At 42.8% G+C, this 15,687-nt stretch overlaps 1 protein-coding gene across 1 annotated transcript in view; it reads left to right on the top strand.

Annotated features, from left to right (window-relative positions):
• The window catches only part of rdgA (retinal degeneration A), a 243,246-nt gene that overhangs the window by 140,316 nt on the left and 87,243 nt on the right, over positions 1-15,687 (top strand). The window contains exons 8-10 of the mRNA XM_071670254.1: positions 2,540-2,716; positions 6,996-7,204; positions 10,191-10,383. Of these exons, the coding sequence (XP_071526355.1) occupies positions 2,540-2,716; positions 6,996-7,204; positions 10,191-10,383 (579 nt within the window). The remainder of the gene's footprint in view (positions 1-2,539; positions 2,717-6,995; positions 7,205-10,190; positions 10,384-15,687) is intronic.

The following is a 15,687-nucleotide window of genomic DNA, read 5'->3' as shown; positions in this document are numbered from 1 at the left end:
GATGCGAGGAGAGGACATGGTGAGGGGATACATGCAAGGAGAGGACATAGTGAGGGGACAGATCTGAGGACAAGACACAAGGGAGGGGAGAGATATAGGGGGAGAACATGGGAGATGCAAGAGATGTGAAGGCAGAACAAGGAGGATGGAAGACATTAGGGCAGGACACAGAGAAAGGAATAGATGTGGGGACAAGACACTAGGGTGGGAAGAGATGTAAGGACAGGACACTGGGATGGAAACTAATGTAAGGACAGGACGTGAATGAGATGATAGATTTGATGACAGAAGTGGGAAGGGAATAGATCTGAGGACAGAACACTAGGGAAGGTACAGATGTGAGAACAGGACATGGGAAAAAAGATAAATGTGAGGACTGGACTCATGAAGGGGACAGGTGTGAGGGTGTAGATGATAAATGTAATGACAGGACAAGGGTGAGGGGACAGAATAGAGGACAGGATATGAAGGGAGGGGACGGACGGGAAGATAACATACGGGGAAGGGGTCAAATGTGGAGATAGGACAAGGAGATAGGACAATGGGGGAGAAGAGAAGTTCAAACAGAACATGGGGAGATGACAAATGTAAGGGTTGGACATGGCTGAGAGGATAGATATGAGGACAGTACCCGGGGAATGGGACATGAGGCAGTGGAGCAATGAGAACATGACATGAGGAAGAGAGAGGAGAAGTAAAGCAAAAGTAACAAGAGGAAGGTTGACTTTGTATTATAATCTAAAAAATATTACAACTTTTTACCATAAGTATTGTTGCACTTTTCTATTGATACTAAATGCCCTTCTTGTTAGTTTCATACCATAAAACCAGCTGTTTCTTAGTTTTTGTTCATTAGATGCTGCCAGAAGTTGTGGGTAAGTAGTGGCCATACCTATGAAACCCTTGGAGGCTTCGTTTATGATGTGTAAAGAAAGCAGCCGCCGACTTTCGAGACCAAGAATATGAAAGGGTCGAACATTGTCCTACTGTCGCAGAGATTTACTGCGTACTTGTCAGGTACCACCTCAACATAAAGTTTAATGTGCAATCCTTCATGCCAGCTGGATAATATATATTGCTTGGGCACAATAGTGGTGTGAAGTAGCTGCCTAGGATATGGTAGCATGGTGAGGCACCTCCCTGGAGAACAACCATTGGTATTAGACCAATTGAAGTCATGCCATAGGGATGAGATACCTCTCTCGGACAATGGAATCAGACACCTCCCTGGAGAACGCCAGTGGGTAGAGAAACCCAAGGAAGCGCCACTAGTGCCAGGCACCACCAAAGGGTAATTCGCTCATGTGAAAAATATTCCTAAGGCATGCCAGCTGGATGAGGTACATCTGGGGGAGCACATCAGTAGGGTTACGCATTTCTCAAAGCCTTGCCAATGGATTTAGGCAACTCCATGGTATTCACCTGTACGGTAAGGCTCCTTCCATAAGAAGGGCAATGGGTTGAGACACTTTTCTAGCATGTCAATGAGGTGAGGCACCTCCTTTGGGTATGCTAGTATGAGGGTACATCTTTCTGGGGCACCAATGGAATGAGAGACCTCCCCAAGGTACGCCAGTGCTTTAAGTCACCACCTGTGGGCACGTCACTAGGTTAAAAGACTTTTTTAGGGCATGATGCTTGGATCAAGCACCTTCCTGGGTCATGCCAGTGAGCTTTGTTATCTTCCTTGGGTGTGCTAGTGAGGTTAGATGCCTCCCTAAGGCACACCAGTAGGTTGAAGTATCTCCCTAGGACATGGCATTGGAGTGGTGCATGATGCTTCCCATTAGGTTCAGGCACCTTGTTAGGATTCGCCAGTGGGGTCAGGCACCCCTCTGCGGACGTCAGTGGGGATAGGCACCCCCTGAGGCACACCAAAGGATTGAGACTCCCTTGGTACACACTTGTCGGGTGAGATACCACTTGTGGTGTGCTAGTGAGGTGAGAAACCTTCCTGAGGTACATCACTGGGAAAGTCTTCCACAATGGACATCACTGGTGTGAGACTTCCCTTGGGCATGCTAGACGAGTGAGGCACCTAACTAAGGTACACCAGTGGGTCAAGATACCTTGTTAAGTGAAAAATGAATAGATGGAAAAGACACAGTGGATAGAAATAATGCATTATGTCAGATGCTAGACAGCAGACAGCGCTAACAGCTTTCTTTTTCCTCCGTCAGACTGAAGAGGTTTGATGGAAGGTGATTCTAGACAGCAGGTAGTAGTAACACTTTTCATGTTCCTCCATCAGACTGGAAATTTTAGATAGAAAGTGAAACTAGGAAACAGGTGGTACTAAAACTTCATGGCCCTCCGTCAGGCTGGAAATTTTTGATGGAAAGTGAGACTGAGCAGCAGGTGGTACTAACATGGTTTATCATATTCATATGTCAGTCAGGAAATGTTTGATGGGGTGATAATGGGCAGCAGGTAGTAATAACATTTCAACACTTCATGCTCCTCTGTCAGACTGGAGATGTTTCGAAAGGTGATACTGAGCAGCAGGTGTTACAAATGCTTCATCATGTTCCTCCATCAGGCTGGAGATGTTCCGGAAGGTGACGAATCTGCGAGTGTTAGCGTGCGGTGGGGATGGAACTGTGGGTTGGGTCCTTTCTGTGCTGGACCAGCTCAACTTCCAGCCACCACCAGCAGTTGCTGTCCTGCCCCTTGGCACCGGAAATGACCTGGCCCGGGCCCTGGGCTGGGGAGGCGGGTACGTACCATCTCAACCCTCACCCCAACATCCTGTGATCTAAAAGTGATGGCATGTGGAATAAAGGGGTATAGGATAGTAGTGGGAGACAGTATATCACAGTGACAATACATGGGTCAGGACTGAGGTTGACAGGAGAATACAAGACGGTAACTCTGAAGGTGTAGTGCAAGGGAGTGTGTGGCTGTAGTGCTAGGGAGAGTAAAGATATATTCCTAGGGAGTGTTAAAGTATATTGCTTGGAGAGAGTGTAACTGTAGTGCTAGGGGAGGATAAAGGTGTGATAAGATGGAGGGTTATAACTGCAGTGCAAGGGGAGAGTGAAAGTTTAGTGGGGAGTGGGTGTGTAAGCGTGACAGTGTAGTGCTGAGGAGAGTGTAAATGTAGTTCTGGGGGGAGGTTTAGTGCTGGAGAAGTGTGATGATGTAGTGCTAGTGAAGGTATAAATGTAGTGCTGGGGAAGTGTGCAGGTGTAGAGCTGGTCAAGGTGTAAATATAGTACTGGGAAAGTGTGGAGGTGAAAATGTAAATGTGATACTGGGGGAAAGTTTAGTGCTGGCAGAAAGTGGAGGTATACTGCTGGTGGTGTAAATGTAATACTGGGGGAAGGTTTAGTGCTGTGGAAGATGTAAATGTAGTAATAGAGGAGGGTTTACCACTGGGGGAGTGTGAAAGTGTAGTGCTTGGAGGGTGTAAGTGTAATAAGGAAAGCTGAAGTGTTCAGGAGGGTGAAGGTGCAGTTTTAAGGAAGTGTGGTGTGGTTCTCAGGGAGGGTAATGGTGTATTTTTGAGGAGAATAATGGTACATTGCTGGAGAGGGTGAAGGTTTAGTTCAGGAGGGTGAAGGGGGTAGTGTAAAGCTGAAGTGCTCGGGAGGGTAATGGTTTAGTGCAGAGAAAGATGAAAGGGTAGTGCTGAGGGAGTGTGGTGTGGTTCAGGGAAAAGGAAAAGGGAAGATGCAGCTAGAGTACTGGGAAGTATGAAGGTGTCATGCATAGTGGGTGTAGGTGTGGTGTTGGGAAGTAGGATGTGAGAGTAATGTAGGGGAAGGAAGATGGTGTAGTGATGAAAAAGGGTGAAGATATCATGCCAGAGGAGGATGAAGGTGTAGTGCAGAGAGGGTGTAGTTATAGGTCTGCGGAGAGTGAAAGTGTAGAGTTTTAGAAATCAGGAGATTGTAGCTGTAGCACTGGGGAAGAGTGAAGGTGAATTGCTAGGGAGAATGCAGGTTTAGGGGAAAGATGTGCTTGGGAAGGCATAGATGTAGTGCTAGGGTAGGTGTAGCTTTAGTGATAGTGTGAAGGTGTAGTACTAGGCAGGGTGTAAGTTTATTGCTGAGGCAGCAGATTAGTGCTGGTGAAGGTGTATTGCTGGGGGGAGTGTGAAGGTGTTAGTGCTGGTGAGGTTGTAGGTGTAGTGCTGTAGGGATAAAAGTGTAGTACTCAGGAAGTTTAGGTGCAGTGCAGGGGAATGTGAAGGTGTAGTACTGGGAAGATTATAAAATGTAGTACTTGGGGAGGACATAGCTGTATTGCTGGGGAGTGTGAAGGTTTAGTGCTATGAAAGATGGAGGTTTAGTGCTGGGGAGAGTATTGCTTAGGGAGTGTTGAATTGTAGTTCTGGGGGAAGCATTAGGTGTAGTGTAAAAGAGAATGGTGCAATGCTCAGAACGGTGTACATATAATGCTAGGGGACTGTGAAAGTTTAGTACTTTGGAGGATATAGGATAAAGAAGTAGTGCTGATGAAGTGTGAAGGTGTAGTGCTGGGGGAATATGAACGTGCGGCACTTAGGAGGTTGTAGGTATAGTGCTAGGAGAGTATAAAGGTATAGTGCCGGTGAGATGTGAAATTATAGTGCTGAGGTAGTGTGAAAGTGTAGTGTCAGTGGAAGATGAAGGTATAATGCTGTATTGAGTGGAAAAGCGATGGTATCTTGCAGGGTAAGTGTGAATATGTAGTGCTGGGGAAATATGTAGGTGTAATGCTCAAGAGGATAAAGATGTAGTAATGGGAAAGGTAAAGGTATGGTCCTGGTCATGTCGTAAGCGTAGTGCTGGGAGAGGATGTAGGTATAGTGCTGGGGAAGTATGTAGGTGTAATGCTGAAGAGGATTAAGATGTAGTAATAGGAAAGGTAATGGTCATGGTGTAAACATAGTGCTGAGGATGTGTGTAGATGGAGTGGTGAGCAGAGTGAAAGTGTAGTGCTGCAGGATGTAAGAGTAGTGCCGAAGGACATTTTAGGTGTAGTCCTTGGGGGGAGCATGTAGATGCAGTGCTTGGGAGGGTGAAGGTGTGGTGCTAGGAAGGTGAAAAAATGTAGTGCTGAGGGAGTATAAAGGGAGGATGAAGTTCTTGAGGAGTTAGGGTAAGGGGAGTATTTAGTATTGGGTGAAGGGGTAGTGCAACAGGGGGGGTATAGTTCTAGTGCTAGGGGAAGTTGAGTGTGTAGGGGTAGTGCAGGGTGAATTTGTAGTGTTGGGGAGGATGGATGATTAATTCTGGGGAGAGTTTAGGTGAGGAGTTTGTAGGCATAGTGCTCTGGGAAGTTGAAAGTATAGTGCTTTTGAGGGTGTGGGTATGGTGCTGGGAAGGGTGAAGTTGTAATAGGGAAGGTAAATGTGTAGTGTTGGGTGAGGATGTAGGTGTAGTGTTGTGAGGGTGTAGTGCAGGTGTATGTAATATAGTACAGCATTAGGGAAGGGATAGTGTGCTGCTAGGGGTACTGTGCACTATACAAATTACTTAACTTTGCACAAGTCAAAATCTGTTGTCTTAGATTGTAAGGAAAGATTAGGCTTGTTCACTTAATTAGATTCTACTTGAAATCTTTTGTCACTTGAAAGAGAACTCATTCTTGTGCTCAATATGGGTGATTTTTGTTTTAAATTCAGCTTTAAATGTTATTTTTTGTTTCATTGAATTTTGTTAATTGTGAATACTTTTTTTCTTTAAGGAAGTCTTCTTTTGCCCAATATTACTGATGTTTTTCATAGAATTCAACTCTGAATGCTTATGTGCTGCCTATCACACTTTGTTTTTTACATCTTTTATTAATATATTTATATGTTCAATTAGCACTGGGGCCACTAAGCATGTGCCAGCAGATGCATCAGGGGCTACAAGCTCTAAATTGACTAAAAATCAGTATTTTGTGTAAAGCACAAACATCTGATGACAGAGAACGTGTCTGTCACATATATCTGCCATAGCCTATGCAGAAATAGTGTTTGTCAGTCAAATGTGACTGACATGGTAATCAGTGGATGTATTGTTCACAGGTGAATAGTTCTTGTATCCCAGAGAATGGTGCTGGTCACCACATCTTGTGAGAACAGTAAAGCTTCATTTCCATCATTTTTTTTTTTTTTTTTTTTTTGCTGTCTCCCGCGTTTGCGAGGTAGCGCAAGGAAACAGACGAAAGAAATGGCCCAACTCACCCCCATACACAATGTATATACATACACGTCCACACACGCAAATATACATACCTATACATCTCAATGTACACATATATATACACACACAGACACATGCATATATACCCATGCACACAATTCACACTGTCTGCCTTTATTCATTCCCATCACCACCTCACCACACATGGAATACCATCCCCCTCCCCCCTCATGTGTGCGAGGTAGCACTAGGAAAAGACAACAAAGGCTCCATTCGTTCACACTCAGTCTCTAGCTGTCATGCAATAATGCCCGAAACCACAGCTCCCTTTCCACATCCAGGCCCCACACAACTTTCCATGGTTTACCCCAGACTCTTCACATGCCCTGATTCAATCCACTGACAGCACGTCAACCCCGGACATCGATCCAATTCACTCTATTCCTTGCCCTCCTTTCACCCTCCTGCATGTTCAGGCCCCGATCACACAAAATCTTTTTCACTCCATCTTTCCACCTCCAATTTGGTCTCCCACTTCTCCTCGTTCCCTCCACCTCCGACACATATATCCTCTTGGTCAATCTTTCCTCACTCATTCTCTCCATGTGCCCAAACCATTTCAAAACACCCTCTTCTGCTCTCTCAACCACGCTCTTTTTATTTCCACACATCTCTCTTACCCTTACATTACTTACTCGATCAAACCACCTCACACCACACATTGTCCTCAAACATCTCATTTCCATCACGTCCACCCTCCTGCACGCAACTCTATCCATAGCCCATGCCTAGCAACCATACAACATTGTTGGTACCATATGCCCTGTTATTTTTCACTGAGAGTTTTCCTGACTGGCAGTCACATAATTTCTTCCTCAGGTACACAGATGAACCCATCAGCAAAATCCTGTGCAACATTGCTGATGGGGAGGTGGTGCACCTAGATCGGTGGCGAGTGGATGTGGTCAAGAATGAGGACTGTGAGCCTACTGAGGAAGGCAGGGATTCCCTGCCGCTCACAGTTGTCAACAACTACTTCTCCTTCGGTGTTGATGCTCACATTGCCCTTGAGTTTCATGAGGCCAGAGGTGAGTGCTAGATAGATGTTGAAGGTTGAAGGGTCAACATGGTAGTGGATTTGGTCAGAAACTTATTGTTTGGAACTTCTGTATGCTGCTCACATTCCAAGTTTCATCATTCACTTCATTCCACTCATCCATAACTCTTGTACTATAAAGGAACATCTTTACATCTTAATTTAATGCTTTGGCCTCTGGCTGTTGTATAGTTGCATCTTACAGAGAACTTTTCACTGTCAACAATGTAGTTACCTATTTGTAATTATCTACTGTATGGGGAGGGGATTTTACCCTGTAAAACCCCATCTTTCGAACATTCTCTACAATCATACAGCCTTTAAAACTTCTGTATGCTGTTTGCATCAAACCATATCCTCATTCAGCTTATTTCATTTATCCACCATTCTCATGCTGTAAAAGTATTTCTTCACTTTTTTTTTGTAAGGTTAATTTCATGTTGTGGCCTCTAATTGTTCTCTCCTTATATCTTTCCCATAAATGTTCACTGTCATAAACCTGGTTTGAAAACCTTCAGGATGCCATCAGGCCATCCCTCACTCATCTCTCTTCCAAGTTACATAAATTTAAGGCCATTAGCCTTTGCATCTAACTTAGCTGTCTTTATCTGGTGCCACCCTTTTTTTGCTCTCCTCTGGACCTTCTCCATTAACTTTTTCTTCTTATTTAGGTGCAGTGACTAAACATGAGTAACATATTCTAGCTTTGGCCTTACGGATGATGTGAACAGCTTTCTGAATATTTCCCTATCCATACTCATGAATACTATTCTGATATGTACCAGGAGACAGTTTGCCTCCTTTGTTGTTCTTGTAATGTGGGACTCTAGTGACAGGTTATAGATGCTGTTATGGATAGTATTCATACTGAGGGCTTCTTTCACTGTGTCCCATCCTCATTACTTCACATATACTTGGGTTGAATTTCATCAACCAAGTATCAGATCAACTTTGAATTCTATATAAGTCTCCATGAAAGTTTACACAATCCTTCTAACTTTTCATTTCCCTCATGATTTTTGTATCACTTGCAAACATATTCAAGTAGAAGTCCATACCTTCAGGCAAGTCATCACGTAAATCAAGAAGAGTAACATCCTCAATACAGAAACCTGTGTTTCTCCATTGATGTTCTCCACCCACTTCAAGGATTCTTTGTTCCCTTTCACGAGGATAATCCATCAGTGAAAGAGTCTCCCCCTTATTTCAGCCTAGTGATCCAAATTCTTAATTAGCTTTTCATGCAATACGATGCCAAATACTTTCAAGTAGTCAGAATACAAACTGTCTACCCTACCTTCTCTTTTATCTAAGACAGAGCTCACACTCTCATGGATTATACAGGTTCATAGTCCATAACCTTTATCAGGGACCATATTGTATCATCTCTTGTTTAGGTAATCTGTAGGTAGTAGTTGGTAGGCAGCCCACAACCATGTACATATTCATACTTACTTGCCAAGGTAGCACCAGGAAAACAGACAAAAAAAGGCCACATTTGCTCACTCTCAGTCTTTAACTGTTATGAGTAATGCACTGAAATCACAGCTCTCTGTCCATATCCAGGCCCCACAGACCTTTCCATGGTTTGCCCCAGGCATTTCACATGCCCTGGTTCAGTCCATTGACAGCACGTTGACCCCAGGATATCACATTGTTCCAATTCACCCCAATCCTTGCATGCCTCTCACCCTCCTTCATGTTTAGGCCCCAGTCACTAAAAATCTTTTTCACTCCATCCTTCCACCTTCAATTTGGTCTTCTGCATCTCCTTGTTCCCTCCACCCCTGACACATAAATCCTCTTTGTCAACCTTTCCTCACTCATTCATTCCATGTCCAAAATATTTCAAAACACCTTCTGCTCTCTCAACCATACTCTTTTTATTACCACACATCTCTCTTATCCTTTCATTACTTACTCAAACCACCTCACACCACATGCTGTCCTTAAACATTTCATTTCCAACACATTCACCCTCCTCTGAACAACCCTATCCATAATGCATGCCCCACAACCATATAGTATTATTGGAACCACCATTCCTTCAAACATACCCATTTTTGCTCCCCAAGATAGCATTCCCTCTTTCCACACATTCTTCCTTGCTCCTAGAAACTTTGCCCCCTCCTCCACCATGTGGCTCACTTCCTCTTCTATGGTCCCATTCATTGCCATGTCCACTCCAGATATCTAAACACTTCTCTTCCTCCACTTTTTCTCCATTCAAACTTACATTCCAACTAACTTGTCCCTCAACTCTGCTGAACTGAATAACCTTGCTCTTATTCACATTTACTCTCAACTTTCTCCTTTCTTACACTTTTCCAAACTCATTCACCAGCTTCTGCAGTTTCTCACTCGAATCAGCCACCAATGCTGTATCATTGGCAAACAAACTGGCTCACTTCCCAGGGCATGTCATCCCCAACATACTGCATGCTCACCCCTTTCATCAAAACTCTTGTGTTTACCTCCCTAACCTCCCCATCCATAAACAAATTAAACAACCTTGATGGCATCACACACCCCTGCCACAGACCAACCTTCACCGGGAACTAGTCACCTTCCTCTCTTCCTACTTGTACACTGCTTCTAGCAGCTTACCTTCCACACTGTATTTTCTTAATACCTTCTACAAAGCATTTCCATCAACCCTGTCACATCCATTCTCTAGATCCATAAATGCCACATACAAATCTATCTGTTTTGTGAGTATTTCTAGCTCATGCAGGAGGTGGCAAGCATGTATGAAGAAATAGTGTGTATAGTGGAAATGTATACATTTGCATGTATTCACATATTGTCTCACCTTCCTTTCATATACCACATATCCTATCACCCACACTCCCTCCTTAACTCAGTACACCCATTACTCAGTCTCTCATCCCCATAAGCCTTCTCACATCTCATCAACCTTTATCACTCAGCCTCACTAGATTTCTCACTCGCCCAGTCCACCTTGTTCTCCCACACAGAAGCCAACCCGCAGAAGTTCAACTCACGTCTGCGCAATAAGATGTTCTATGGGCAGGCAGGGGGCAAGGATCTCCTCCAGAGGAAGTGGAAGGATCTCTCTGACAACTGTACACTCGAGTGTGATGGCAAGGACATGACACCCATCCTGAAGGAGAACAAGTTCCATGCCATTGTCTTTCTCAACATTCCTAGGTAAGTGCTCATGGTCATGGGAAAGCCAAATATCAGAAGACTTGATGGTATGTGACAATGTTACCTTTTGGACTACAGTAATAGTATCCTGCATTCTTGATTACATAAGACAAAGACTGGATGATAATCAGAAGACACCTCTTCATCCAATACTATAGGCGATGACAGGATAGCAAAGCAGAGGGCCCTTTCCCACCCAGTACTGCTCATGGTGACAGGATAGTATAGCAGAAGGTTCCTTTCCACCCATCACTATAGACAGAGACAGGATAGTTAAGAAGAAGGCCCCCTCCCCAACCAGCTCTGTAAATGAAGGTATGAAAGTACAGAGAGAGTTTGTACTCATCCACCACAATAGATAAACACAGAGAATACAAAGGAATACAATGTGCAACAGTCCACTGGGTCCTTCCAAGGCCATTTATGGTTGTGCAAGTGATCAAAAACATAAAGATTAGTGTAGTAAGGGTAGAAAAGAAAATGGACATTATAGCAGAAGGCTCCTCACCCCCCTCAATTGTTGTTGGTGTTAGGATAGTATAGCAGAAGGCTCCCCTCTCAGTATATATAAATGGTGACAGGATAGTAAGATAAAGCACTCATCCCCACCTACCACAATGGCTGGAGATAGGATAATAAGACAGAAGGCTTCTCACTACTCACCACCAAAGATGAAGGCAGGATAGTAAAACAGAAGGCTTTTCAGCACCCACCACCATAAATGGAGACATGATAGTAAAACTGAAGGCATATCCCCACCCACCACTTCATCTTTGCCCTGATCTGTGACATTTTGACTTAAGACAATTTACACTGAAACACCTGACTATTAAGGTACTTTACAGACCTGTAACACTCATGCTTCATATGTGCAAAAGATTTGAAAAAAGAAAAAGTTGTAATGTTTTTATTTTCAATGTATAAAATGATCTTATTTTTCAATGGTAAAATATATGTGGCTATTTTAAGGTATTTTTGTACTTATCACACATATTTAGTATTGTCATTACGTGGAAAATGATGTGGTAAACAGAGAAGAGGTAGTAAAAGCTTTGCGGAAGATGAAAGCCGGCAAGGCAGCGGGTTTGGATGGTATCACAGTGGAATTTATTATAAAAGGGGGTGACTGTATTGTTGACTTGTTGATAAGGTTATTTAATGTATGTATGAATCATGGTGAGGTGCCTGAGGATTGGCAGAATGCTTGCATATTGCCATTGTACAGAGGAAAAGGGGACAAAGTTGAGTGCTCAAATTACAGAGGTATAAGTTTGTTGAGTATTCCTGGTAAATTATATGGGAGGGTAATGATTGAGAGGGTGAAGGCATGTACAGAGCATCAGATTGGGGAAGAGCAGTGTGGTTTCAGAAGTGGTAGAGGATGTGTGGATCAGGTGTTTGCTTTGAAGAATGTATGTGAGAAATACTTAGAAAAGCAAATGGATTTGTATGTAGCATTTATGGATCTGGAGAAGGCATATGATAGAGTTGATAGAGATGCTGTGTGGAAGGTATTAAGAATATATGGTGTAGGAGGCAAGTTGTTGGAAGCAGTGAAAAGTTTTTATCGAGGATGTAAGGCATGTGTACGTGTAGGAAGAGAGGAAAGTGATTGGTTCTCAGTGAATGTAGGTTTGTGGCAGGGTTGTGTGATGTCTCCATGGTTGTTTAATTTGTTTATGGATGGAGTTATTAGGGAGGTGAATGCAAGAGTTTTGGAAAGAGGGGCAAGTATGCAGTCTATTGTGGATGAGAGAGCTTGGGAAGTGAGTCAGTTGTTGTTCGCTGATGATACAGCGCTGGTGGCTGATTCATGTGAGAAACTGCAGAAGCTGGTGACTGAGTTTGGTAAAGTGTGTGAAAGAAGAAAGTTGAGAGTAAATGTGAATAAGAGCAAGGTTATTAGGTACAGTAGGGTTGAGGGTCAAGTCAATTGGGAGGTAAGTTTGGATGGAGAAAAACTGGAGGAAGTGAAGTGTTTTAGATATCTGGAACCATGGAAGCGGAAGTGAATGATAGGGTGAGGGAGGGGGCGAAAATTCTGGGAGCCTTGAAGAATGTGTGGAAGTCGAGAACATTATCTCGGAAAGCAAAAATGGGTATGTTTGAAGGAATAGTGGTTCCAACAATGTTGTATGGTTGCGAGGCATGGGCTATGGATAGAATTGTGCGCAGGAGGGTGGATGTGCTGGAAATGAGATGTTTGAGGACAATATGTGGTGTGAGGTGGTTTGATTGAGTAAGTAATGTAAGGGTAAGAGAGATGTGTGGTAATAAAAAGTGTGGTTGAAAGAGTAGAAGAGGGTGTTTTGAAATGGTTTGGTCTCATGGAGAGAATGAGTGAGGAAAGATTGACCAAGAGGATACCTGTAAATGTTACTGCAATTTTTCCTAATTTTCTTTAGATATTTGCTTCTAAACCTCAGTATTGGGCATATTTTTCTTTCTGATTATGATTCTGAGTTGAAATATTTTTAAGGGGCCATTAAGTCTTAAAATGAAACATCTAAATGTTTACAAGATTAAGATATTTAATGAGTATCTGCTTCATAATTATTTGGCATTTTTTTGGCTAGAGGAAGCATCAAGATATATTTTGCATTTAGATTTGAGGTATACAAGTTATATTTCAGTGTTAAAACAAACAATTTTGGTCGAAAAGATACCCTGAACTACTACTACATTCATTGCTGTTCTACTTTGGAAAACATCATTACAGCACCTATTTCATGCAGAATATGAAAATGAGATTGAAATATTGTTTAGCCACCTGCTTGGATGTATAAGTAAATATTTAAATGATTACATATTTAAAAGTGTTTTGGGAGCAGCTGAGTGAGTGTGTTAGTAGTTTTGATGCACTAGACCGGTTTATAGTGATGGATGATTTGAATGCAAAGGTGAGTAATGTGGCAGTTGAGGGAATAATTGGTGTACATGGGGTGTTCAGTGTTGTAAATGGAAATGGTGAAGAGCTTGTAGATTTGTGCGCTGAAAAAGGACTGGTGATTGGGAATACCTGGTTAAAAAAGAGAGATATACATAAGTATACATATGTAAGTAGGAGAGATGGCCAGAGAGTGTTGTTGGATTAGTGTTGATTGATAGGCGTGCGAAAGAGAGGCTTTTGGATGTTAATGTGCTGAGAGGTGCAACTGGAGGGATGTCTGATCATTATCTTGTCAAGGTGAAGATATATAGAGGTTTTCAGAAAAGAAGAGAGAATGTTGGGGTGAAGAGAGTGGTGAGAGTAAGTGAGCTTAGGAAGGAGACTTGTGTGAGGAAGTACCTGGAGAGACTGAGTACAGAGTGGAAAAAGGTGAGAACAAAGGAGGTAAGGGGAGTGGGGAAGGAATGGGATGTGTTTAGGGAAGCAGTGATGGCTTGTGCAAAAGATGCTTGTGGCATGAGAAGCATGGGAGGTGGACAGATTAGAAAGAGATGCATAAGGCATGTGTAAGGTGAGAGGCGAACAGATTTAAAAAGGTAGTAAGTGGTGGGATGAATAAGTAAAGTTCACAGTGAAAGAGGAAAGAAAGGTGTTTGGGTGATGTTTACAGGGAGTGCAAATGATTAGGATACACATAAGAGAAAGTGGCAGGAGGTTAAGAGGAAGGTGCAGGAGTTGAAAAAGAGGCAAATGAGGGTTGGCATGAACAAGTATCTGTCAACTTTAGGGAGAATAAGATGTTTTGGAAGAAAGTAAATAATGTACATTTGCAAAAAATGAACACAAATTGGAACATCAGTGAAAGGAGCAAAAGGGGAAGTAATAAGAGATAATGACAAAGTGAGGAGGAGATGAAGTGCATGTTTTGAGGTCCTATTAAATGTGGCAAATGTAGGATGTTTGGGTGAGGATGGTATGCAAAGTGAGAGAGTTATAGAGAGTGATGTAGTGAAGAGAGAAGAGGCGGTGAAAGCCATACATAAGATGAAACTGGCTGAGTTGGAGTGGATGGTACTGCATTTGAATTTGTTAAGAAAGGAAGTGATTGTGTTGCTTGATTGTGTTGCTGATTGATTAGTTAAGATATTCAAAGTATGTATGAATCATGGTGAGATGCCTATGGACAATGAAGAATGCATAAATAGTGCCATTGTGTAGAATCAAGGGGAATAAATGTGAGTGTTCAAACTACAGAGGTATTAGTTTGCTGAGTATACCTGGTATGTTGTATGGGAGGGTATTGACAGATGGTAAAGGCATGTACAGAGCATCAGATTGGGGAGGAGCAGTGGGGTTTCAAAAGTGGTAGAGGATATGTGGATCAGGTGTTTGTTTTAAGATTGTGTGTGAGAAGTGCTTAAAGAAACAGAGGAATTTTTATGTGGCATTTATGGATCTGGAGAAAGCATATGATAGGGTTAAGAGAGATGCCTTGTTGAAGGTCTCGTGAATATACCGTGTGGTAGGAAAGATGCTAGAAGCAATAAGAAGTTTTTATCAAGGGTGTAAGGCATTTGTATAAGTAGAAAGAGAGGAGAGAGAATGGCTCCAAATGAAGGATCTTTCTCTGCAGCATGGGTGTGTGATATCACCATGGTTAGTCAATTTGTTTATGGATTGGGTGGTGAGGGAGATAAATGCGAGAGTCAGAGGGAGTGGCAAGTATACAGACTGCAGGGAATGAGAGGGCCTGGGAAGTGAGTTAATTGTTGGTTGCTGATGATATGGCATTAGGAGTGAATTCAAGTGGGAAACTGCAGAAGTTGTAGACTGAGTTTGAAAAAGTATGTGAATGGAGAGAGTTAAGAGTAAATGTGAATAACAGCAAGGTTATTTGGTTAGATAGGGTTGAGGGACAGGTTCTTTAGGATATGAGTTTAGATGGAGAACAATTCGAGGAACTTAAGAGTTTTACATACCTGGAAGTGGATGTGGCAGTGAATGGAACCATGGAAGTGAACATGGCAGCGAGTGGAACCTTGGAAGCAGAAGTGAGTCATTGGGTGGGGGAGGGGGCGAAGGTTCTGGAAGCGCTGAGGAAGGCAGAAATGGGTATGTTTGAAGGAATAGCATTCCCAACAACATTATATGGATATGAGGCAAGAACTGTAGATAAGGATAAATGGAGGAGGTTGGATGCATTGGAAATTAAATGCTTGAGGACAATATGTGGTGTGATGTGGTTTGATCAAGTAAGTGATGTAAGGGTAAGAGAGTTTTGTGGTAATGAAAATAGTGCGGTTGAAAGATCTGAAGAGAGTAATGAAACGTCTTGGACATCTGTCTATATATCTAACTATATCTCTGATGCCCATTCCTCCGGTAACTCCCATCGAGGGATGGCCACAGCAAAA

Source organism: Panulirus ornatus, chromosome 15, assembly GCF_036320965.1.
Source record: "Panulirus ornatus isolate Po-2019 chromosome 15, ASM3632096v1, whole genome shotgun sequence".
NCBI lineage: Eukaryota > Metazoa > Arthropoda > Malacostraca > Decapoda > Palinuridae > Panulirus > Panulirus ornatus.
Note: the sequence above shows the minus strand (reverse complement) of the source record. Positions and strands in the feature narration are given on the sequence as shown.